At 33.0% G+C, this 25,927-nt stretch overlaps 3 protein-coding genes across 11 annotated transcripts; 1 reads left to right on the plus strand and 2 right to left on the minus strand.

Annotated features, from left to right (window-relative positions):
• Window positions 1-18: 18 nt before the first annotated feature.
• On the minus strand, window positions 19-1,980 carry LOC114936313 (uncharacterized). Of its 7 annotated transcripts, none has more exons than XM_029309488.2 (3): window positions 1,793-1,980; window positions 371-539; window positions 19-240 (listed from the first exon to the last, which is right to left on the minus strand). In XM_029309488.2, the coding sequence occupies exons 2-3, from the start codon at window positions 468-470 to the stop codon at window positions 74-76; spliced, it is 267 nt and encodes an 88-aa protein (XP_029165321.2). In that variant the 5' UTR covers window positions 471-539; window positions 1,793-1,980; the 3' UTR covers window positions 19-73. The 7 variants fall into 7 exon arrangements, with proteins under 7 accessions (XP_029165321.2, XP_029165319.2, XP_029165324.2 ...); XM_029309486.2 differs by lacking the exon at window positions 1,793-1,980 and adding an exon at window positions 1,646-1,767; XM_029309491.2 differs by lacking the exon at window positions 1,793-1,980 and adding an exon at window positions 1,682-1,765.
• Window positions 1,166-5,143, plus strand: LOC114936311 (peroxisomal membrane protein 2). 3 transcript variants are annotated; one of them, XM_029309480.2, is made up of 6 exons: window positions 1,166-1,255; window positions 1,855-1,998; window positions 2,228-2,323; window positions 2,411-2,558; window positions 2,782-2,901; window positions 3,235-5,143. In XM_029309480.2, the coding sequence occupies exons 2-6, from the start codon at window positions 1,901-1,903 to the stop codon at window positions 3,319-3,321; spliced, it is 549 nt and encodes a 182-aa protein (XP_029165313.1). In that variant the 5' UTR covers window positions 1,166-1,255; window positions 1,855-1,900; the 3' UTR covers window positions 3,322-5,143. The 3 variants fall into 3 exon arrangements, with proteins under 3 accessions (XP_029165313.1, XP_029165316.1, XP_029165315.1); XM_029309483.2 differs by lacking the exon at window positions 1,166-1,255 and adding an exon at window positions 1,354-1,421; XM_029309482.2 differs by lacking the exon at window positions 1,166-1,255 and adding an exon at window positions 1,658-1,740.
• On the minus strand, window positions 3,981-25,676 carry Srrm234 (Serine-arginine repetitive matrix 2/3/4). The gene is given in 18 exon segments (XM_029309457.2): window positions 3,981-7,276; window positions 9,085-9,258; window positions 9,789-10,684; window positions 10,686-10,715; window positions 10,717-10,977; window positions 10,979-11,140; window positions 11,142-11,261; window positions 11,263-11,463; window positions 11,465-11,671; window positions 11,673-11,790; window positions 11,938-11,993; window positions 13,356-13,434; window positions 13,746-13,865; window positions 16,157-16,290; window positions 16,292-16,499; window positions 23,719-23,823; window positions 24,369-24,610; window positions 25,481-25,676. Coding segments are annotated over 17 exon segments (3,243 nt in total). The 5' UTR covers window positions 24,599-24,610; window positions 25,481-25,676; the 3' UTR covers window positions 3,981-7,134.
• Between the last annotated feature and the right edge of the window lie 251 nt (window positions 25,677-25,927).

A 25,927-nucleotide genomic window follows, 5' to 3' on the forward strand; every position in this document is an offset into this window, starting at 1 on the left:
TCAAATGTATAATACTAATTCATTAATATATATAATTTATTAATACATACATAATACAACAGTCATCAATATATCATTTTTTTTGCGAGCTGGAGGCACCTTTCTTTGCAAGGGTATTTCTCCCATTCATAGCTGCCTCTCGCAATTCGTCTTCTATAGTTTTGTTCACTGTTTTTGAAATCATTTTCTTTAATTTTTGCGTCTCCTGCAATTTTGTTTTCTTTGGCTGTACCGGAGCATCTTTTAAAAAATTAAAAACACTATAGTACATTATTAATTTCAGTATTAGTATATAATTAATTTCAACACTGTAATATTTGTAATTTGTGTGATTCTCGAGAAGTTTGTCTTCTCTTATTATATTACTTACTTCCACGTCTTTGAATAGCAGGACCTTTTTTAATCTTTTTTGTCTTTGTCTTTACCGATGCTGGCACTTTTGTTTTAACTTTCAGCTTTCCTTGTGCCATTTCTTATGTAATTATTACTTTATTATATACAAATTCAAGTGCATAGATTCAATCAATATTACTTATTAGCTGCAAAAAAGACATAAGATTATAAGTAAAGAGTCAATCTTTAAAATATATATTATATTATTATACATGAAAATAAGAAATATATAAATATTATATCGCATAAATACAAAAGAATGTACATGAATAAATTATATATTTATCATAATTTACATGAATATAAATAATTTTCAGTTGTATATGTTAACAATTATAAAAACTATTTTGATTCTATAATTATAGAAGATACTATATTTTTCTATTATAATATAATTTGTATCATATTTATATTTAATAAGCTTGTATAGGTTATGTCCTGTTGAATGCAACGTTTTTCATTTCATTCGAACCATAAAATAAAAATGACATAACTCTAATATCTTTAACATTATAATTGCAATATCATGCGTAATCACATATCATAATTTACAGTTTTTAACACGAATTGTGTAATTTGCGTAATTTCTCTCTTTCAAATTTTATCGTGCTAAAATCTGTCAATGTTTCAAGCCTGTAATTTCTGCATGTTAAATTTACTTTTTATATAAGCACCTTTCTTTTACTCGAAAAATATTTTTTTTTTTTTTTTTTAAAGCTTTTTTCTACATGCATACGATGCGTATGCAAGCACAAACATAAACACATGTGACCACGTGACACTCGAAGCATATTAGACTATTAGACATTTCGTAGTCAGGGTATTAAAATCGACCGAAGTCACCGACAAACAAGACTCGGGGGTATTGCATTCTTTTATCTTCTTTTCAAAATACACGTTTATAATGACATTAAAAACCTATTTTTTAAACACGCTGCACAGTGATGAGCTGTCAAAATTATTGTGGTTCTAAACGAAACGATGTATACAAAGTTTCACGAATTTTTTCGGAGTTCTATGAATTAATTGTATATATTATTATTTAACCTTATACAAATTTGATAGATTCCACAGATTATATATATTCTTTTTTTTTTCGTTCGAAATATAAATTTTTAAAAATTATAGTTGACGATCATTCGAGTTGCAAGTTTTGATCGAAAGGTTATATATCGATAAGTGTTGGAAATTTACAGTTCGTACAAATTATTCGATCGTTCATATAATTCCTAATTCATTGTTTTATAATTACTGTGTATCCTTTATATAAAATGCAGAATATAATCACTCGATATATAAAACAAAATCTAATTTGTCCAAGATATGTGCTGCAGTGCTTTTTTAGAAGTAAATTATTTTCGACCATTTAGATGTAAAAAAAATGATGTGAACTTTGTACCTTTGATATCTGATCGTGTTGATATCTATTTTGCGAATCATCGTACGAATCGTCTCTTTCAGATCCAAGTCCAGAATCGAAGATAGAAGATACTTTAGACTCGAAAAAATGTCACTTTCCAAGCCCAGCAATATTATTTATAGTTTGGTTGGCGCATATTTCCAGCGACTCTACACCAGTCCCTTGAAAACGAAAGCTCTAACTAGGTAAAACCAATGCAAAATTTCGTTATACATACAAAATTATCATATATATGATTAACATCTATATCATTTTAATTAGCAACTGTAATTAACAATGTTTAATTATATATTTCTGATGGATATCTAATCATATATAAGTATATTACAAATGAGGCTTTAGAGGCTTACGCTTGATTTAATTTATATTATTAAATTGGACAATTAAAATGTAAAATGTAACAATTATTTTCAGTTGTATCATTGCAGCCCTTGGGAATATAGCATCTCAGAAATTGACCGGTGCTAGACAGCTTAATGAAGACAGTGTCCTTGCCTTCGCTTTGTTTGGGTAGACTATAGATTGTTGTTTACACTCCTAACGAAGCAGATTTTCAAGAATTCAAAAGTGTATTTTCATGCACAAATATTCTTGTAGCCTATTCTTTGGAGGACCAGTGCCTCATTATTTTTACACATTTGTGCCACTACTCACGAGACATCCTCTGGGAATATTATTGATAGAGAGACTCCTTTATACACCATGTTTCCAGGCACTTGCACTTTATATGCTTGCCATCTTCGAGGTATAGAATCTAATCAATAGAATCTAATCATAAACTAACAGTTGTTTTTACAAATTATTACATTTTATATTGTTTTAAATAATATGAACAATTTAAAACTTGTAATTAAGTAATATAGTAATTTAAATTTAAGTAATAAACATAAGTAAATAGTTATTGAGCAATATTTAAGTTAAAAAACCATTAATTTGCGTTTTCATGCTAAATAATGATTTATTTGCAGGGTAAATCTCATCGGATGGCAACCATTCAGATGCAAAAATTATATTTACCAATGTTAACAGCTAATTTAAAATACTTGACGCTGTTCCAATTTATCAACATAAAATATGTTCCACCAATGGTAATTATATATTATTCATATAATATTCTGTCAGAATAATTTTTTTATATTCCTTTAATTTTAGATTAATTTTTTACTTAAACTTAAATAATTTTTTTTAATTAGCAATTTCTTTTCTATTTATAGAAATTTGTGAATTATTTTTTCCTTATATATATATATATAACAATTTTTCCCTTATAAATAATATTATTTGTACTTATATTATTGAAAATCTTTTTTCTATTGCTTATTTACTATTTATATTAATTTTTTATACCAGAAATTTTATAAAATTTATGTTAAAACACTGACCAAAAATATAAGGAATTATTAATTTTATTTTATTTCTAGTTGAGGGTCTTAATGGTGAATCTTGTCGGTTTTGTATGGGTTATTTATCTTGCAAATAAGAGAGCGAAAGCTTCAAAAGAGAAGTAGAAAAATACAATTTACTGCAATTGCATTGTTATAGATATTTATAGTAACTATAGTGTGCAAATATGGTGATGTGCCTTTTTTATATGTACCAGGTAACGTTTATAATGACTTTTATCAATCAGAGCTAAAGTATTTTAAACAAATAATGTATGCTAACAATACTCATTATTTGTACAAAACGAACAATACATTCCATTGTTATAATTTGTTAATGTTTGTCTAAGAAATGTACAGAATATATTGATCTATCATGTACATTGAAATTGTGTTACACATAATATATATATATATAATTAATATATATTTTTCTGCAATTATATAGACGTTTTGATAGATATTAGATATATATGTATACAAATACGAATATAAAGATTTACATGCCAACTGTTTTTATTATTTATAGAAATTATTTATATTACATATTTTTTCTAAATTATTCATTTAGTCAATTACAATTATTATTTCTTTTTTAAGAACTGGAATTTTATATTTCGTTAATTAAACTTAATGAATGTCGACATTTATTCAGCACTGTTTGTGTATTTTTTTATTTCATTTATATTGTCAGTCATAATATATCAATTGTATAATCGCATTTTACGATCTTCAATATACTTTTACGAGATGTGGAAGTTTTCAAAAACAAAATATGATATATATGCGTTTAAGATTTTCGATTTAATCACACAACAACAATACAGAGTATATTACAGATATATCCGAATTTCTTTCATTTTAACGAGACAGTAACATTCGATGGCTGTAAATCATAAGCGGATACAGACACCGGATTCACAAAAGCCACGTTGAATTCCTCCCAACACGATGATTAACTTTAAAGAGATCAGAGTTCTCTGCTCTTAATATAATTTGAGTTTTGAAAGTAATTTTCTTGCACACCAATTTTCGATACATCCGCAAGTGGTACAGAATTTATCATTTTTAGAAATATTTATAAATAATATCGCAGAATACGACAAATGTCTTCGAATTTAATTTTTATATCCAACTTCACAGTATATTTAGAAATGAACGAGGAAGGAGCGATCTTACACAATCGTCGTACTGAAAAAACTATATTCGAATGCGAAGAACACTACGCTATAATATGGAGTTCAACAGTTGATTGAATAATTATATTAAGTCATTAGGCATATAAAATGTTGATTTTACAAGGACAATTTTTATCAATAATTTAAAAAACAAAATATATATCTAATCGAAAACATGAAATAATTATTTGCGTTCCTATATAATATATATATGAAACTATTTATTGATATAATATGAAACTATTTTCATACAATGTGTGAGAAAAAACTTGGAGAAAATATTAAAAATTGAAAATATATTTTTATAGAATCGCACATACTTTCAACATTTCATATGTTATAATATGACCTAATATCAGTAATCGGAGGGATTTCTTCGTTAAAAAGGAATCAGTCGTTTACAAGTGTGAGAACTAGCGCTACATAGTTTTTTCTATCTAATTAAACGCGATTTAGACTTTCCAAGAGTATGGAGATCTTTCTTTAACCCTATACATACATATATCTTCAAGACTTAACTTTGCGTAACCGCACGTTGAGACTAGAGAAGTTCTAATTATGTCTTTTTGGTACGCTGCTGCCCGGCCTAATTACAGGCTCCAGAGACAACATCTTCCTATAGACTAGAATATTTTCTTCAAGTTGCGAATATCGCGTGTAAAAGAAGACTGCAGTATTACATACCACGGTCGCTAAAACTAAGAGATTTGCTCTATTAAAATAAATAAATAAATAAATAAAGAAATAAATAAATAAATAAATAAATAAATTATGTATATTGTACATATTATTGAGCTAGGATATATAAATCCTTTGCGTGTTTAAAATTGTTCTTTGCTCTATAGGGTCAGGAGGCCGACAAATTCGCATAATATTTATTAATAAATTATTTTTAGAATCACTTAGAGAGTATTTTCTATAATTCTTATGTGTATATACAATATATAAACTAATTATAAATCTGCGGATAAAAAATATAAAAATGAAGTGAAATAAAATATGCAAAAACAGTGAAAGAATGAATCAAATGACTCATAAATATTCAATATGATCTATAAATATCACGCAAAGGACTTTGATTGTTTCAGAATTTTCTGAAAGAATTTGTCTATGTACAAAAGAACAAATTATAACATTGCACTAAAAAATTATGAATACACAAAAATTTAAAGGCCTCTTTATAGATTGTCTATAATTCGCAATAAAATTCAAGACAGAATTTTCTATTTATAATTTTAAGATTTTTTAAACATGTATATATTTATGATATATATATTTCATGATATTTTAATGTATATATATATATATATATATATATTTGATGTGTTCAAAAGTTTTCTTCATTACATGACATATAAAATTTATAAACAGAATTCTATCATGAATTTTAGATCAGGAATTATAGATTGTCTAAAGAGATCTTAGTCCGTGAGATTCGTTGACGAGTATAAGACTTTGTGTTTAGTGTCAATTGCAAAAAAAAAAAAAAAAAAAAAAAAAAAAAAAAAAAAATTGCATAAATAAATACTTGAATGATCGCTAAACTATATATCAAAATATTACACAACGTGACTAGCAAATAGAAGACGCTCAACCTAGATCTTTCTCTACTATTATTCACATTTACGTAAAAGTGAGCGAATTGTAATTACTGATAATTTGGAAGCGAGTCATCAAACATTCCGAATAGAATTTTACATTTTTAAAGATTGAGAGGCAAATACTTCATTTTATAGAGAGAGAAAGAAAGTTTTCGTATTTTGTTATTAAAATATTCTCTGATTTTGCATGTTTGTTTCAAATTTTTGCTTTCAAATAAAAAAATCTCTTCTAGAGAAAATTGTTAGATTAGATAAAGTTGCTGCACCATTTCAATACGAATTTGTTCGAGTAGAGAGGAAAATATAGAGTATAATACATTAAAATTTACATTGATATTCAATTTCCTTCGCGATAATTTGCTAATACTAACGATGATCACGAAGATTACGCGTTCCGAAATAAATTGATGTGACAAATAATATCTTAATAAATTAAGAGATCGATTAAATGGATGATGTCAATGTGACGTCTCCATCGAATGTACCGAAATTTGCAATTTTCTTTTTTTTTATGACTAGAAAATCTCGAATGATACTTTGTGTTGTAAGAAAAAATGAAATGCATACGTGGATTCATACTTATGCACTATGCTCGGAATGACGTTTTCATTCAAAAATTAATTCCTCTCTATTAAAAACGTACGAAATTAAAAAATGCATTAAATAAAACGCCATTTGAATAATACTTGAGAGAAAATGAACGAATGATCAACAGCTGCCTTTACACAATTCTAAATAATTCGGATTACAATTCGTTACCCTAAATTCATATAAAATTAATATAAACTTTCTTGCAAACATAAAAATATCTGAAAGTCGACTTGGCCCTTCAGACAAAGTTTTTCATAGATTATATTTTCAGATAAATATCTGAAAATTTTATGGTTTGACATTTTCGTTAAAACTCGACTTTCAGAATGTCGCAAAAAATAATTCTATATGCCTGCACATTTCGTGAATCTGTCATTTCAGAAAAAAACTTAACAGATCCTTAACTCTTGTTCAGAATATCTTTCGATTCCTTCAATTTTTGTTCCAAAACTCGACGACTTCCATCAGGTCGGTGAAGAAGAATTACGCCGCTTCCGAGTCTTAGTGTATGAAGAGGAATATTCTCGCTTCCGAGATCCGGGAACATTCTTTTTTACACAACGCATATCTTAACGCGTGTAAGACGAGCTGCGACTCGCGGAACAGCTAGATCGATGACGGGTACTAGAGCAGTTGCTGTGTCTGCTGCTACTCGGCGACGAGGGTGGCGTCGGGGTGGGTCGATGATACGGAATCGGACGTTTCCTCGCGCTAAAACGAAAACATATGTTAGCACATTGCGATATTTTTTCCTCTCTCTCTCTCTGTAAAAAGAAAGCTATGTTACTTGAAAACACATATCAATCTTGAAAGAGCAAGAGAAAGATATTATATTTATATTGAGAGAGAGAATCAAGTTAATCACAAATGATAACAATAATAGTTATGAATAAAATTAATTATAATTATATATGAGATATTATTAAATATTTAATAAAATTTGACATTTTTTAAATAATGTAAGTAATTTATAAATAATGATTATCAATTATTAGAAATAACATTTATTAATTATGTCGATTAATATATTAATGGATAATGATAAAAAAGTGTAGAAACAGATAGTAAAATGCACATGCAGCATGAAAAAAATAAGTTAAGCAAGCTATAAAAACGGGGGACGTTCAAAATAAAAATGTAATAACTCACCTGTGTTTGCGAAATGTTTCTCTGAAGAATTTCAGCGAGGGACGAGAAAACCGTAAAAATGTAAATAACTAAGAAATTAAAAATAGAGAAATTATAACAAAGGAAAAAAAGTTTGTCTCTGTTGATAGCTGTTTTATTTTGCGATTGATAATAAAATAAAAGGAAACCTATCTCTCTCCTACTGTGTTGAAAACAATATTTAATTTACAATATTTAAAACATACACTCATGCTATATAATCTACACACAATATTCGTAGATCGAGAGCTACGAGAGTGAATTGATTAAAGAAAGGGAAGGGAAGAGGAATTAGAAAGAGGCAAAAAAATCTTACAAATGAAAAATCCGAGAGAGTACGCGAAATAAAAGATCAACTATAAGCTAAATTATTATATTCTACGAGCGAGATTGCGAATAATTACGACTGCTAATAATTACGGTTGCGATAATATTTGGTCATAGTTTTACATAAAAGTTTCTACGCTTTCACACTAATACATTTGTCAAGTAAATCGGTCACCTTTGATTACATTCATCTTTTATCGGCATATTAGAATTATATTCATCGCGTCGCTTAATACTTTGACCAGGGTCACTTTGATCGTACGAACATTTTTTTTATTTACTTCAAATGTCCACACTAATACGCGATTGTGGAAACGGCGGCGAAAAAGTATTAATCAGCTCTTAGTACTCTTGCTCAGCGTTAAAAAAAAATCTACTTCTATACCGAGGGAAATATTAATAAATTTTTAATGATATGTTCCTGTGGATTAATTAAATACCCTGACTCAAAGTATTAATCGTTTATATGTATAAAGTCTATATATCAGACTTTTCCTATTGCTATATATATATGTATGTATATATATATATATATATATATATATAAATATGCTGAAGTGCCATAACTCTATCTTCTATGCCTGTCCCTCGATCTGTCCCTGTAGGACACAATAAACACAACATTAGCATATCGAAAGCCGAAACTTGATCGAGACCTCAACACGACCGTTTTGTTAAGAAGTAACTCTTTGTCCTATTATCTTTTTTCCATCAAATTTTTGAATAATTCTTTTAATCGCATTTCTCATTTTTCATGATTGCAATAATATAATATCAATCATTACGAGATAATTGTATAATGATAACTATAACAAAACTTTAATGAAAGAAAATGAAAAAACGTAAATTAAAAAAAGTGTACAACTGTGATACAGTGGCAAATATTAAAATCTACGATTACGGTGGTAGCTTCACGATTTCAGTGCACGCGTGTGCGCGCATGTAGAATGCGTGATATATATGTATATATGTACCTGTATATATAAATTATCACGATGAATAGCAGACCTACACGCGATACCTACCTCGTGATGCGCCGTCTGTCGAGGAAGCTGGGTGAACCGTGACGTCGGGGTATAGACGGCGAACGTGATCTGGTGGAGGCGGAACTGCTTGAGCTAGAACGGGATGATCGACTGGAGACGCTGCTCGACGATCTTGACGAGCTGGAGAAGCTTCTGCTTCGACTATGTCTTGAGCTGAAGAAGGAAAATTACATTATTATTCAACAATCTCGTCTATATTAATTTAGATAATTTAATTAATTATTTTTTTAAATGATTTAAAGCTTATCAAATTAATTTATTTATGTTAAAAGTTGCATGAACACAAAACTCAGTTAAAAGTTGAGTTAAGCATAACTTAAAATTTTTTAATTTAATATTTTATTTGTTAATTTTTTTATATAGGAATGTATTTTTTCTTTGTAGTTATAATTATAAAAAAATAAAGAATAATAGCATCTTTATTTTTTTTTTCATTTAATAATTCTTATAAGAATGACTATACATCATAGAATGATTATCTCTTATTAAAAATTTAATTATCCAATGTTTAAGATTTTATAAAAAAAAAATAATATGGCAATCAAAGACGAAAAAATGTTTGACTTAGGAAAAAAGTTGATAAATTAAAAAATAACTAAGTTAAAAGTTATTAACTTTTTATACTCGTTACTTTTAACTAATTAACTAGTTATTCCTCAAATTTGCATATAGCTAAGTCTTACCGAACGGAAGAACGCGAACTGCTCCTCGTACGGCTGCGTTTCTCCTTGTCCCTGGATGTTCTCGACGCTGATCGCGAGCGACTCTTAGACTTCTTAGATAGTGAACGGCTGCGTGATCTTTTCTGCGACAGCGATCTGCTTCTGGAGTTCTTCGACAGAGACGAGCGGCTGTGCGATCTTCTCTTTGACAACGATCGATTTCTGCTTCTGGACCGCGAGGCGGATTTCTTGCATCTAGAAGGCGACCTCGACACGCTCGTGCGCTTCGATTCCGTCGAGGATGATCTCGATCGGGATGAGCGTTTCGTTCTGACTTTGGGCGACGATTTCTTCGTCCTGGAGGCCGATCTAGAGGTCGATCGTCGCCGATCTGGCGAGGCTGATTTCTTGCCTCGTGAACGAGACCGCGATTTCTTGTCTCCGAATGGAGATCTGGAAGACCTCGCTTTATTCGCGACGGATGGTGATCTCGTGCACGACCTCGACGCCGATCTGGAATACGATTTGCTCTTCTTCGGCGATCTCGAGCGCTGATTTGACCTAGCTAGCGAAGCACTGGATGGCAATGGCGGCGGCGATTCACTCGGCGAACGTAATTTCATCGTCGCATTATCCTCTCTAGACATGATCGGCGCGGGAGAACGAGAAGACGATTTGCTTTTAGATATTGGCTCTTTCCTTGTCGACGTGATCGGCGTCGAGTCTTTCTTGCCGGAGAAACTTGGCGATCTCGATGATCGACGATTCATCTTGATCTTCACGCCGCTGGGAAGTGGTGCAGACTCGACCTTCTCTCCGCTGGGTTGCTGAGGTAACGGCAATGGCGGTGGCGACTCGCTCGGCGATCTAATTTTGATCGCGGCTTCCTCTCGAGTGAGAGGTAGAGCTGGTGAAGGGCGATCTACTGGACACAGGCGATTGAATGATTCGGAAGAGCCTGTTGTACCGGTTCCTCGGATCTATCTCGAATTGGTGCGATGGTTTTCGGCGGTTCATTCGGCAGAGCGATGTCTAATACACTGTCTTCTCGCCTCTCGATCTTGATCTTTACGGGAGTGATCACCTTCTTCTCTAGCGTCTCCCGCGCCTTCGCTGCCAAACCGCTCTGCAATCGTTTTAAAGTATTTAGCTCCATAATTCTCGTCCTCTCCTCGTCTTCTTCTTGCTGCTGCTGTTGCTGCTTGCCAGGGTTGCTCGTCGTCCACCAGATCGGTTTCGTCCTCGCTCGACGATCTCAGACTCACCCTAGGTGCAACTGCTATCTGTTGGGTTTTTCTGCTTCGTGATGTGGAACGCGACTTTTTATTGCTTTTTGTTTTCCTCTTCTGATCCTGCCGTTGCTTCCGGTCCTCCTAGGATGTCTCTGTAGCGCTCTGGATTCTTTCTTACCGGCGAATAGCTTAAGGTGGATCGCGATCGAGATCGTCGACGTTGCTGTCGCCTCGGTGAACGCGATCTACGTCGAGAATCGGCTGTCTCTGCGTCTCGAGGGTGACGCGGGTCTCCTACGGGAAGATCCTCCATAACGATCGTACCTGGAGCGACTCCTGCTCCTGGACACGGAGTATCTACTGTGCCTTCTGGGCGATCTCGAGTATCCCCATCTTCGTTTGGGAGATGGACTAGCACGACGCGATCTCGAATATCTCCTAGGAGACCTTCCACCTCTGTCGCCTTCTGTCGCCCCTGCTTCTAGAAGATGACCTGTGTCGCTTGTGTGATAGCGGGGAACTTCTGTTGTGGCCGACTGGCGACTTATCTCGCTTCTCCGCTGTGCTTTTCTTGGTCGGGGAGTCTTTCTTTGACTTAGTGGTTGATGGTGGCAACGGCGGGGTTTCGTTTCGAGATATTGTTCGATCTGCACGTTTCGGCGATCGGGACTGATCGAGAAGGAGGCTCCCGCGAGGAAGTCGCGACATTTTCGGAAATTTCGTTTCTGGATGTCTTGTCAACCGCAGTGCCTTTCTCATGCTTCAACGATTTCTTCGGTCTTTCCACAGAACTGTAATTAAGAAATCGGATTAGAAATTAGATAAACAATGATTCAAGTAAATAAGTGAACTATTATGAAAGTATATAGTTATTTTTAAAATAAAAATCAGTAATATGTATGTATAAAAATTAAAAAGGAAGGGAGTAATTGACGTACCTATCTGTGGAGCTTTCGGATGATTGACGTTTCCGTTTAGTCGAACTCTTCTTTTTCTATAAGAAAATTCAATCAAATGGATCAATATTGTTTATTGTTTTTGATCGGTGAACATCGATCATGCATTCGTCAAGAAAACAATTTTAAAAAATACAACAAAAGAGGGATGTATTTAAAGAACTTTTCCGGAGTCTGCTCCTTTCGGGATTTCTAATTAGCAGTTATCATCGATAGTGTTTTAGATTATAGATAATAGAAAATAAGAAGCAAAGTAGCTTATTTGTTATAATATATACACTTTGGTGTACACCTGGAAAAAGACAACTCAAAAAATAAATTGTTTTAAATATTTGGATAGAATAAAATGTAAAAGAGACAGAGAAAGAGAGAGAGAAAGAGAAAAGACAGTAAATATATTATTAATTTAATATAATAATATATATATTGTTACCATTATATCACAATCTATTATATGACTTTTGCAAATTAAATTCATATAATTATATTATAATGTATTTTAATTATTATATTATTTTTGGAAGATTACTCTTATTTTAGTATTAAAAATGACATATATACATAAAATAAATTAATACAAGTTGATGCAATTCGAGAGAAGCGATAATCTTGAGTTGCGACGCTTTTCCAGGGCATGCAACAAATTTAAGGAGATATTTTAGAATACAAAATTCGATTTTTCCTATTTTTCTATTCTTTTTTTCTTCTTTTGTTTTTGTAATTGTGATAATCTTCTTTCAGGAATATATTCCACAATCCCTCGTTAAAGAATAAGCAGTCTCCGAGATTGATCTTCCGTAATTGATGTGTAATATATAGTGCTCGACATACAACGAGTGAGAGAGAAATAGAAAGGCTCTTATTCAAACACGACAATAAAATTCGGTAAAAACTCGAAAAAGAGTACACGAGTACATATGAACCCACAAAATTAGAAATTACATTGAATAGCGGCATATCTGGTACTCACTCAGGGAATGTCTCCTGTCAAATGGCGCTGAATAATTACAAACAATACTGAGATTTATACTTTGAAATAATGAACTGTCGAAAAAAAAAACTGGAAAAATTAGGTGAAAAATCGTATTTACGTAAAAACGACGAAGCAAACCGGAGAGAGATGATCATGCTACTGTTTCCGAGGGGATTGGCAAACTCAAGAGATATCGGATGACAATAATAATAATAATAATAATAATGATGATTACTTAACACGTCGAATTAACGAAAATTCCGAAGAAACGAACATAAATTAGAGAGACGTTGTCATGCACCTACTCTTTCACGTGCCGAAGTATATATAAATATATGTCTAAAGAGAGATAGAGAGAGAGAAAAAGAGAGAGAAGAGACGAAAAGATAATAATTACGTTTAGCTTTTTTAGAAGCATTATGCGTACCTCATGTTTGTCCTTTCCCTCAACTTTGAGCTTTTTCTTCCTCTTCTTCTTCCTCTTCTTTGATTCAGCCTCAGATGAGCTACACACACACATATATTTACATATATACATTATATTATTTGCTTCAATTATCACTCTCATGTATTTTTATAATTAATTTTTATTAAGTTATGTATGCCTTAAATTAAGCCACTCGACATTTTTTCTTTTTTATAATAACAATAATTTATAATAATTTTATAATAATAAGTAAAATTAATAACATTGAGTTATTAATAATATTACATCGAGAATGATGTTCGGTAGAGGATGAAAAGTATTCCAATTAACATGAGAAATGATATATTGTACTTTCGCGAATTCAATTAAGTCTATTGTCAATTCTCTTACTTGCTATCGTCAGAATTCTCGCTGGAATCTGAAGACGTAACTTCGGTCTTCTTGTGTTTCTTCTCTTTCTTTTTCTTCTTCTCTTTCTTCTTGCCGGACTTGGGGGCCGGACTTTCGGACCTATCAAAGTGGAGATTAAACAATCGTTAAAAGAGTCTCGTGGCGATTAGGATTTTTTTTATCAAATGATATTTAGTCTTATATAGATCTTGCAGTGGGCGTCTTCCTGTCGACAAGTGTGCATACCTTTGTGCTGACAATATATAAAGAAAGCTCTGTAGTACACAACGTGTATGTGAAAACCGATGTTCCGTTCTATCGATATATCAACGTATACGTTATTTATTCGCAAGTTCTACCCACTTTAAAAAAAAAATACAATTTCTCGCGATAAATTTAAAAATACATTTGCCATTCACCGGAGAGAACAAAGGTTCAATTTTCTTTTTTTCAACTCGATTTTAAAATAAAAAAATAAAATTTATTTATAAAGAATGTTTCCAAGATATATAAGCGAACTTGAGAGAGAAATATCTCGCGCATATCTCGAAATAAAAAAGAAGTTTACAATAGATGTAGAATTTGTGCGATATAAACTCCTCTTAAGTTCGAGTATTTTGGAAATATTCTTTGAATTAATTTCGAAAGTGATAATAACGAGAGAAATGTAATATACATATAGCGATGCGTGAAATATATTGACAATATTGCATAATATTGTATAATAATCGCGGCTATATAGCTAACAAACCGACTACGATCGTTTTGAAAGATTTGGTTTTGTCACTCGCGGAAGAGTTTTCGAAATTTCAGATTGGAATTGCGAAAAAAACCACATCTTTCAACAAAGATTTCAACGGAAGACAAGTATACGAATAATATATATATATATATAATACATAATATGAGGATTATTGATATAAATATGGGATTAGCATTACCTTGATAACCATCGATAGGGACGGACTTGTCAGAAAAAAATAGAGAGATGACATTAACAACAAGCTTCATCGATAAACAACAACAGAGAGATAGAAATGTATGATTTTCATTTTATCTTTTTTTTGTGCGCAATTTTCTCTACTCTTTAATTTTCTTGACTTGATTTTGCGTTTACTCTGCAAGTATCAGCGTTTTTTATTACAATACTTTGCAATCCCTGACAAATGTTTGCCTCTGATATTTGTAAAATTTAGAAAATGTATAATACAATATATATTTTAACATATTTTAATATAGCATATTAAATCATAAAATATAATCATCATCAAATTATTTTTTAATTTGGTAGTAATTGTACATAATCAGAGTCATAACCAAGCAAAAAATATATTGAAAATTAAACTTAAAAATTAAATTCTTCACTGTACAACATTTTGGGTTATAAAGAAAATATTTTTTTCTTAAAAATTTTCGGATTTATAAAATTTATATTATCTCGTGATATATTATAAAATTTATAATATATATTATATTATAACATTGAACATTTTGCCAATTATAATTGTCAACGTCTTCAGGGTTCTTTAAATTTAACATAATATTCCACAACTCTTTTATTATATACATATTTCTATAAAAATTATTTACATGTTTTAAAATATGAACAAAATTATATTTTTAACGTAGTTTTAATGAGGAGCAATTTAGATATGATTCTTAGTTATACAACTCTGATTTATAATAAAAAGGACGAAACAATAGCAAACATTTGTTGAGGGATATCTAATCGCGAGAAAATCCCCAAAGAAAATCCTATCGATATCGCGCCTTAATCGCGTTCTTTTTCGACGTTAAACTTTCTTGAAGAGTGTGTTTCTTTTTTTTGTTTTTGCAAATTAATTCGCGACGACCACACTTACCTACTGCGCCTACTGGGTAGGCACTCAGTCCTCCTCAGTTCTGTTTGAAACAGAGAAAGGTGTACGGGATATGAGACAGTAGGTGGTGAGTCATGAGTTTACAGTTTCTGTATTTTCAGAGTATTCCAGCTAACGCGCGTAAAAAAAGAATAAAAAAGAGAAAGAGAGACAGAACGAGTGTTTGCAAAATCTCAATTAACCGATTATAGGAAGAGAGAAAGAAAGATAGAGAGAAAGAGAAAGAGAAAGAGAGGAGACTTTCTACTCGGATTCTGGTCGCTTTCGTATCATTTTTCTTTTCTGGAGAGTTTTCCGGAAACGGGTATATAAATATGAAGGGGTGGTCGAGTGTGCGGTCTTGGAGCCTCGATTCGCATCTCGAAGAACCGGATACTTAAAAAACGAGAGACAGAACGAAAGAAACGGAAAAAGAGAGAGACAGAAAAAGTAGAAAGAAAAAGAAAAGAAGAACAGCGGTCAAAAGGTCACACCGAAGAATCGAATCCAGCCTCCATGGAGCCGTACGCGCACCGTTTACGTTTGCTATACCTTTCCCGAGCTTTGTGCTTCTTGGCCTTCTTCTTCTTCGTGCTGGTGCTGCCGGAGCGCTTTCGCTTCTTCTTCTCCGAGGCGGAGGCCGCAGCGGAAGCCGCGTCCGGAGGCAACGGAGGCGGCGGAGGCGGCTGGCGGCGGCGGAGCCGGACTTGGCGTGCGCACCAGCTCGTAGACCTTGCTCGCGGCGGCGGCGGCGGCTCGGGCCTCCGCCTCGCGCGCGTGCCGCTCCGGGTCTAGGCTACTGCCCTCCACGAAGAACTCGGAGATGCCGAACGCCTCGCGCAGCTTCGCATTCTTCTCCTGCTGCGCCTCGGCGATCTGGTGTGTCTCCCGTACGCTGAAAGATAAGCCTCTGTTAGTCATGTATAATAATGAGAAATTATTAAAATATACAATGGTTTCATTTATTATTTATAATATTGATTGTAAAAATCTAAGGATTCTCTCGGAGAAAAAAATTAGCTAAATTTTAATTGTCCATATATTACAATTGAACTGAATTAATCATACCTAAATTTTAGCTATATAACTAATATTTAGCTAATAGCTAATTGAGAAATAAATCGTCTTAGTTGTTGAGACATCATAATTAAAAATAATATTAATAAATAATTATTTAATTATATTTTTTAAAAATAAGTAACAAAAAGATATCTTTGCATTTTTAACAGGTTCATTTTTTTCAATGATAAAACTAATCTCGGACTTAACAGTTTTCATTAAGCAAAGGGTGCTAGGAGATAATTTTGTTTTCGTCAGTATTCGATATTATTTTTATAAAAAAAATCAATTTTTTTTTAGAAATAAATTGTTTTAGTCATCGATGTAACTTTTATAATTAAAAATGCAGAAGAAAATATCTAAGAAAAACAAATTTTTACAACATAATTGTTATCAATTCAGAAGCGAGAGAATATTTGATATAATTCTCTCTCAAAAATCTCTATCAAATTTTTACAAAAGAGCATTAAAAGATTAATTGCTTCGATAATCAATTTTATATTTTTACATAATAAAATTCTTGTGGAAATTATTTGTCTTGCACATTTTTGCTCTCGCCGAACACGTGAATCTCATTTAACTTTTTAACGTTATTTCACAGCTGATTATGTCACGGATGACAGATAATTATTATCAAATGTCAGATACGAAAATTTAATAGCGCAATAAATAATAAAATTTTGTATTTCGACGGTCACTTTTACATTTTCAAAATTACAAACTGCGATATATTTTTACAGATAACACACTTATTTTCAAAGATGAGATTTTATGTACAATTAGTGAAGAGAATCGTACATTCTCTTCTGTTCACCAATTATCAAATAATCGAGATGGTTTTGGATCACACAGAGAAATGCAAATGCAATGTAATAAATCGAAGAAACCAGTATCTATTTTCCTTTCAGCGAAATATTAAGTCACTGTATTTTTACAGATAAACGTTATCGAGATTCAGGTCGACCTGACGCACTCGCGACTCTGATTCACGGAGGAAGAAAAGAAGAGTAGACGAGATCGAGTACCGAGTCGAGATCTTCACTGTCATTCTCGGGGGAGGATCGCTCCTCGGAGGAGGATGACGAGAGAGACGTTCAACACCCTGTACAGATGGAGAACAACGGGAACGATGAACGAGGTCGTCCTTAAAACGGGCGTCGCGACGCTAATGACATAACACACTACTACAGGGCGGTTAGTAGAATGGCAAGCGGGAATCGCCTTCTCTCTCTCTTTCTCACTCCACTCTACTTTTCCTGCGGAGGTGAAAAGCGCCGAACACCAGGGGGGGTTTAACCGGGAGGGAGAGCAAGAGCCACCCCTGCGCGCCTGCACGCACGCTGCCGGAACACGGCGGAATCAATACAATCCAGCTGTTCTCTTTTCTGGCATCCCCTTTGCGCCGTAGAGCGGAATCACTGTCGACCCGGCGCCGAAGTCGACCGGTAAACGAACGGAGAGTACATCAAAGAGGGCTAATGTGTATATAGGGTGTATCTAAGGAAGTGTGAACAATTTTTGATTTTTTATCGAAAATTGAAGGGGTTCCTTATATAAACATATACTCTTATATGTCCCTCCCTGAGGAGTTACTCTTTTCTAAAGAGAAAGGGAAAAATTATAATTTTTTAAAAATATTAATAAGTATACTTTTTATTAGTGGAAAATATCCACCAAGTTCCATTTTTTTAATTTGCCTGAAATTTGAGGAAAATAAATAAAAACTTAATTTTTCGCTTATTTAAGTACATCTCCCCTTCTACCCGTATAGAAAATTATATTTAAATTATGATACATATACATGCAGAGACTTTTCTCGTAGAATTTACCCTTAAAATCATGGTAATCATGGGATAATATTTTTATGAAGATATTGGAAGAATTTGATCAATTTCTCTGATTAATATTTATCACAATAAAAAATATGAATATATGTATATAGTAAAATTAATCGAATATATTTTATATCTTATTGTGGTAGATATTCATATCTTTTATTGTAGTAAAAAAGAAATATTAATCAAAGAAACTCTTATAAAAATCTTCCAATCCCATATTATTCTACAATTACTATGATTTTTAGGGTAAATTCTAAAGGAGAATTTTCTCTCTGTGTATGTGTAACTTCAATATATTTCTTTATTATATATATGTATAATATTGTCTTACTTTCGTAATGTAAAATTCTCATAAAATAATATTATCATATACAGGGTGTCCTAGAACTATCGTAAAACCTGCTAATAGCAGATTCTGGGTATCATTTGGAGACGATTTTTTCTCAGCAAAAATGTCAAGGCACTAATAATTGTCGAGTTATAAACAGTTGAAAATAAAGGCTTTTACGGAAACTAAGCCTTATGAAAATAAAATATTAACACAACTACATTCTTCTGTTAATTTCAGGTAGTTTACTTTAATAGAATTTTAATTTAAGGCTTAGTTACACAGATATATGATGAAAAATTGGAAACATGCAAAAATTGATGGTCTTCCTCTCGATATTTTCGCTGAGGAAAAATCGTCTCCAAATGATAGAAATCTACCATTAACAGATTTTAAAAATTAAAAATATATATAATAAATTATTTTGTAAACTCTAGTCTTTACAAAATTAAGATTTAAATTAAGATACCATTAAAATAAAATTAGTTTTTGATTAAGAGTACGCGTTTATATAAATTTTTCCCCGAAGCAGAATGCAGTATTATTCAGTCTCCTTTTCACTCTGGATTGCAATCGATATTTTCATTGAAAATATTTTTTTAAAATATAATATTCTTCAATAAGAGAAAGTAATATGTAGATAAAAAGCTATTTTTAAAGACGTAGGTTGTTATGTCCATCGGTAATTCAATCCTATGACCATACATTAAGATTTTATAACATAAACTATCAAAAGAACCTTATATATCCAAAGAATACATCTCGTTTGCATTTTTAATATAATTAAAAACAAGCAAAAATTTTGTTTGTGTTATTTCTACTGTCTTTTATATATAAATTATTTTATATAAAAATCATATATTATTATACATAAATTTTATATATAAAATTACAACTTTATAGAAAGAAAAAAGAATTAAAATATATCTTTAAATCGCGATAAAAAATCGCGAGAGGACATAAACGGTCATAGGATGAAGTTGAAAGTCGACAAAGGGGATTCACCTGACGACGGAGCGCACGTTGCTTCGCCGTCCGGCGAGCAGGTGCAGCTGAATGCGCTGGCAGCAACAGCAGTGCTGACGTTGCATCTGCAACAATTGCTGCTGGTGCTTCCTCTTTCCGCCGTTGTTGGCCGCCGCGTGATGCAACCTGCGTTTGCGCGATCGTCTCAACTGGACCTTTTGCCGATCCAGCAGGAAGTTGCCGCCACGCCAGAGCGTCTCGAAGAAGGCCCGGCCAGTCAGCCGGACCGCGTCCGCGCGCGGGTTTCGCCGGTGACACCGTCGCCGACATCGTCATTCCTCGGATAATTTCCTCGTGCGTGAATCCACCCTTCTCCGAGACTTCTTTGGTGACCAATCTTCTTTTAATCCGTTTCAAGAACCTCTTATTAGATTCTTGTTTTTTCTATTTTCTCGGATTTTCTTAATTTATATATATTATCTACACTGATCCCTGATTCGAGGATCAATTCTAATAATCGAGATGATTATCGTGCTAAATTTATTTGATGTATTCTTAAAGTAAGGAAGATCCGATGGTGCATAATCTTGGTAAGATAATTAGGCTGCTAATTGAAGAGAAGCTCGAGAAGCGTCGGTTGGCCCACGTTGCGCAAATAGCTCAATCCCTTCGCGAGGGAAGTAGAAGGGGATGAAAAGGTGTGAGGGGAGAAGATTACGGGTGAAGGTAATAACCCTCTCCCACTCCCAGCTACCGTCGCCGCCTTTTGTATCCCGGCTTTTCTAGCTAGAACAATCATCCGGCGACGATGACAATGACACGTTCCTCTCTTTTTTTACGTCGTTATGTTCCATTTCAATATTCTTCTCATTGTCTCGTATCGATTTTTTACTCATGTTATTAACGTTTGCTTTCTTTGGTCAGAAATAATAGAGATTATTTATATATTATATTATGTATGCGATATATATTATATATTTTATTATTACTCACGTTGTCTGTTAAATCTTCCTCTTCTTATTCTATATGATATTGTGGAAGAATATATATACTAATGTGTATATTTGTATCGGCGAAAAGTTGCTCTATGCATCTTAATAGAGTTCAGGAAGACTTCAAATCCCAGGCACATCATTATCGTCGTGCTTTTCCTCCCTCTCGTTCTGTCAGGACGAAGCAAGACGTTTTTTCTTAGCGATGTACCGTCGACATGTTAAACGTCGACGACTTGGAGACACATGGATTTCGTAGAAAAAATTTTCCAAATTTCTTCTAGGCGGAGAGACACGTGGAGATGTAAGAAAGATTTAATATTCTCCATCCACATCTCTCTTTTTCATTTCTTGACAAAATAAAAATTGTAATTTACAAATGGAAGACTGTATTTTGTATACGTATATTCTTCATAAAATTTATTTCTCGAGTAAATGTCGATAAATTTAAACTTTTGTTTCTCTTTTCTTGATATATTTTACTTGTGTTTATCTCCTCTTCTGCTCAATTCAGATTATTTCTATTTCATATATATCTCGTTGTAAAAATCTTGTTCCAGGATTACACTTATGTATGCAAATGTTGTAATCTTCCTTCTCAATATAATTTTGTCTAATAAATTTTTCTTACTGAAATTTTCTTTGCAAAAAAACACTTAATATATATTTATATTGTTTCATATTTTCCACATGTATTTGAAATATATAATTTAGGAAGACGTGATGATCGATAGTGTGATGATTGATAGTTCATTCCTCGATGAAATATACGATTCCTTGAAGATTTCTTCTGATTATATACACTGCTTATTCGATTAATAGTCGATATTTGTGCGTTATGATTAATTCGAATAAAACACACGCTTCTTCACAGAGATTTCCTCTCGGTTCGGTTATAACTTCCATTCTATGCAATATCCTCTTCGTGTCGTTGAATGAATGGCGTGAAGGGCCACTTGCTCCCGTGAGACATTAAGAGACTAGACTTAAAATTCATATCTTATCACGAAATATATATATATATATTTATATTTATATTCTAACTTGAAACTTAGCTAGAAGAGCTGGAAGAGCGGAATAGCCGCGATTATTAATTAAACGCTAATGGAAGACTTTTGTGATTTGTTCGCAAATCACGTCGCGCGTCACATGTTCCTCCCTGGTGGGGTGTCACCCGGTGTCACCCCCTCCCCCCCCCCCCGGATTAATCTGACTCTCGATGCACCACCCGTCGACGACGACACCAGGACGCGTCCGCTGGATGCATCAGTCCATCCTCGCACTGACGAGAAGTTGGAGACCAAAAGCAAGGGATGCTGCGTCCCCTCGCTCTCCTCCCACCCCCTTTTCGTCTTTCTCCACCCCCCCGGGTACTCACCCCCGATGCATCTCTCCCTCCTTGGCGCCGGCGCCATGGGGTACGTCGATATCGCGAATACACCCCTATCCCCCGATCTCTCCTGGCGAGGAATGCAATGCGTCCCCGCCCTTTCGCGATATTTCATGTATCGTTTAAAACTCGGAAAATCTTCTCACACTCGTATTATTCGATTTCTCCAATTGGCGACAGTTTAATATTAAAGCAGCAATTTTAATTGGCATATTAATCGAGAGTAGAAAGAAACTCGTGTCAAGGGTATTGGTACAGTAGTTAATCGTTTCTGTAGTAAATCGATTGTATCCTCTCGCAAAAGAAACGCATTTTCCTGTCAAAATATATATATAATAAATATATATATATATATATAAATAATTAAATTTGAAAAGTATTTATCATTCTATATATAATTAATAATTTATTAATTCATTATCCTTTTTTCTCCTGTTTTTTAAGTAATATTATCGATAAAGATAATGATGCATTTTGATAAAATATACTCTACACAAAAAGGTTGAAAAAATTAATTTTTTTGTCATCTATTTTTTTATAATAGTTTTCTTTTATTTTGGAAAATTTTAGTATTTCTTCTTAAATAACACTTTTGTTTAAAATTAAAATATTTAATTTTCAAATGCGTGTCTGTAATCATCAAATCTTTTTAATTTCTGCAGTTTTAAACTTATAATCCCTTGTGAATGTATTATTAATTTTACTTTTAATTTGCATTTAATTACAACTATATGTTATACATAAATGTAACCAAGATTATAATTGATAATTTGTTATAATATAGAAAATCATGTAGCAAAAAAATCAAATTTAAATTGCATCTACAAAAACAACAAGAATGTCTCAAAGATGGTACATATTTTTCAAATACTTCTCCAAGAATTAGTTTCATAAAGTTAATAAATAGATAGCTATATAGATATTATATATAGATGTAGATGTATCGTAAAACATTTTTTCACGATCCGATATTGCGTTTGAGAAAGCTTTGCCTCATCGCAGGATCAAATAAAGCCGCAACGAAAATATGTTTCTACGATCTCAGAAAGCTCAGACATCCTTAATGTAACGTTATATATAATGTTTCATATAGCATCCGCGCCGTCGAGATTATCCTGGATTTGGCTGACAGCCAAGCAAATCAATAAAAGAGAAGAAAATTCTTCCTCTAGAAAATGTCTTGCACTTTCATAAAATAATATTTTATTAGCCCATCTTTTTCTCAGTTATAAATTGAACCATTATATTTATTTTTAAATGTTGTATATCGCTTAATTTATCCAAAATCTACCTCAAATTCCCTTCTTTTATATATGTTTATATTTATTTCAAACAATTATATATTATATTATACCTATTTTATTTATACAAAATTGTGTTTCACTTTTAATTTACTTTTGATTAATAAATTCCAATTATTATTAACATATTCTGTGCTTCATTATATTACTTTTCGCATAATTTATTTTCATTATAAGCTTGCTAAAATTTTTGAGTTTAAGAGAAAATTAGAAAGAGAAATGGATAATAAATGTACTTACTTAACACGGCCGAATTCATCCTGTGGCATAGATGGTTTGATATCACTCCCCATTAACAATGTTCTATAGGATTCCACCTTGTTGTTTATTTCTTCGCTCGTAAATCTGCAATTTGCATCAAAGATTAGATGAAATTGTATTCATATCTATTCTGCATTCAAATAACTATTAACTATTTTGAGTATAATCTGTTATTAAAATTTAAGTCACATGTTGTGAGACACATATATACATATGCCATATGTACTTCTATTTTTTGCACACATACATATATATTTATATTATATTTATTCTGTACTTTGTAAAAATATGATACTGAATAACTTAAATCTCGATAGAGAGTTATATTATTGTCCTATATAACTACTGTTCTTTCAGACTTAATTAGATTATAAACTGTAATAGGATTTGCTTTGCCTGCCTTTGGCTTCAAAGCACAGTTTAAAGATGTATTTGATTATCAACAATTATCTTTGATAAAGACAAAAATTTTATGTATATTAATGACTACTGATTGTTCCAAAATTTCAGATATTAACATAATCATGTTTAAAAAATGAATTGTTAACATGACACAAAGTGTTAAGGGACTTATTAGATTAAAAATTGGGACAAAACAAAAATAAAGAATACAATTTATAAATATTTACCCTTGGTCCTCTAAAATGTCAGCCAGCTCTGCGCATTTGACTTCAACTTTTCTCTTTCTGACATGATCAAGAATTTCTTTATTCGGTTGCTTATTCAACTGGTCGATTTTTGCATCGTCCGTCTTGTAAGTAACTTTATCTTTGTTTTTACGCACAATTGCCCAATTTCTCTGAACATGTCCATTGGTTCCGGAACCACGTGGAGTTTGAAGTCCAATGCCATTGTACATCTTGTGTTAGTTCTGCAAATCAAAGAAAATGCTCCAGTTGAGGTATCGACAAGTCACACTCGCATAAACTCTTTAATAATGTTACATCAAGTTGCACAATTAACATATTTAACACACAATTAACATAATTAAATTATTTAACACTTCAAAAACATTGTTTCACAAAAATATTAGCTCTGGTGCACCTACATGATTCTTCATATCAACTGTAACTCTTGGATTACATTGCTAATAATAATAATAAATAATATAAATTTTAATGTAGATATCCCACGCACAAGTCGAATGTGTACCAAACGATAAAGCGGCAGAATAGGAATCAGACAAATAAAAATAAAAACTTCACTCGGAAATTGTCATTATACATTCATGTATAAAAATAGCGCGAACAATACAATAATTAATTATACAGGAATTATCGTTTCACGAGTCACCTTAAGCTAAATCTCGGAGGAAATCGAGATTGACCTTTAGAGTCAGGTAAGTCAGTCAAGGATTGTTATGCGCATACCACTGTGCTCTCGTCGATCGTGAAAGAAAAGCGACAATCTACCGTGTCGTTCCGTTCCAGTGTCCCGTGTCGATTAAATTATGTCAGCGAATTGGCCGTTCGTGTTGAACGACGTCGTTATCGCGTTATCGAGTCACTCAATAATATATATATATATGTATGTATGTATGTATATATATATACGTGCTTATATATATACATATATATATAAAGAAGCATTTAATAATCTAACGTATATTCACGGAGACCTAGGTTAGAACGGTGGATGCACACGGTAATCAATTATCGATCCGGTAGCGCGGCGCTGCGCAAATCTCGCTCGTTCGAACGCGGCCGCATTGAATATAAAGCGAGAATAGGTTTATTTTTACCTGTCTGGCGCCTCTCGCCGGAGAAGATTCAAGACCTCGTCCCCGCGGGCCGAAAACCCTTGTCGCCGTTCTTCCTCGCCGCACGCGGACGAAACTACTCCGCGGAGTACGAGGCGCGGAAAATAACTCGCGAGAAACCGTGTGCGGCGAGTTTCCGGATCGTTGCGAATTTACGTTCGGTCTTCGCCTCGGCGATTCTCGGCGCTCTTCGGCGCGATGAAATTTCCCTAGGTTTCTCTCCCTCCTAGTTTCCTCCCGGATCGATGGAGAGGAGTGGGAAAGTCGTGTTCTTAGAGGTTGCCCAGCCTCAGTCTGGAGAATCTAGGAATTTTTCGTGCGCCGACCAATCGACGCGGTTTGACAGACTGGGCGAGCGAAATGTCAAACGCGCGCGTCATCGCGCATGTGCGAGTCTCGTCCCGCGATCTTCCCACGCCGGCCGCAGCC

This window comes from Nylanderia fulva, unplaced genomic scaffold (genome assembly GCF_048542155.1).
Source record: "Nylanderia fulva isolate GAGA-0341 unplaced genomic scaffold, ASM4854215v1 Scaffold21, whole genome shotgun sequence".
In the NCBI taxonomy this organism is placed as follows: domain Eukaryota; kingdom Metazoa; phylum Arthropoda; class Insecta; order Hymenoptera; family Formicidae; genus Nylanderia; species Nylanderia fulva.

Bases quoted from the DNA above. Each gene is read 5' to 3' on its own strand.
- LOC114936313 (XM_029309488.2), bottom strand. From the start codon at position 470: ATGGCACAAGGAAAGCTGAAAGTTAAAACAAAAGTGCCAGCATCGGTA. The intron at 241-370 runs GTAAGTAATATA...ATTTTTTAAAAG, and splicing joins TGCTATTCAAAGACGTGGAA to ATGCTCCGGTACAGCCAAAG.
- LOC114936311 (XM_029309480.2), top strand. From the start codon at position 1,901: ATGTCACTTTCCAAGCCCAGCAATATTATTTATAGTTTGGTTGGCGCA. The intron at 2,324-2,410 runs GTAGACTATAGA...ATATTCTTGTAG, and splicing joins CTTGCCTTCGCTTTGTTTGG to CCTATTCTTTGGAGGACCAG. The intron at 2,902-3,234 runs GTAATTATATAT...TTTTATTTCTAG, and splicing joins TAAAATATGTTCCACCAATG to TTGAGGGTCTTAATGGTGAA.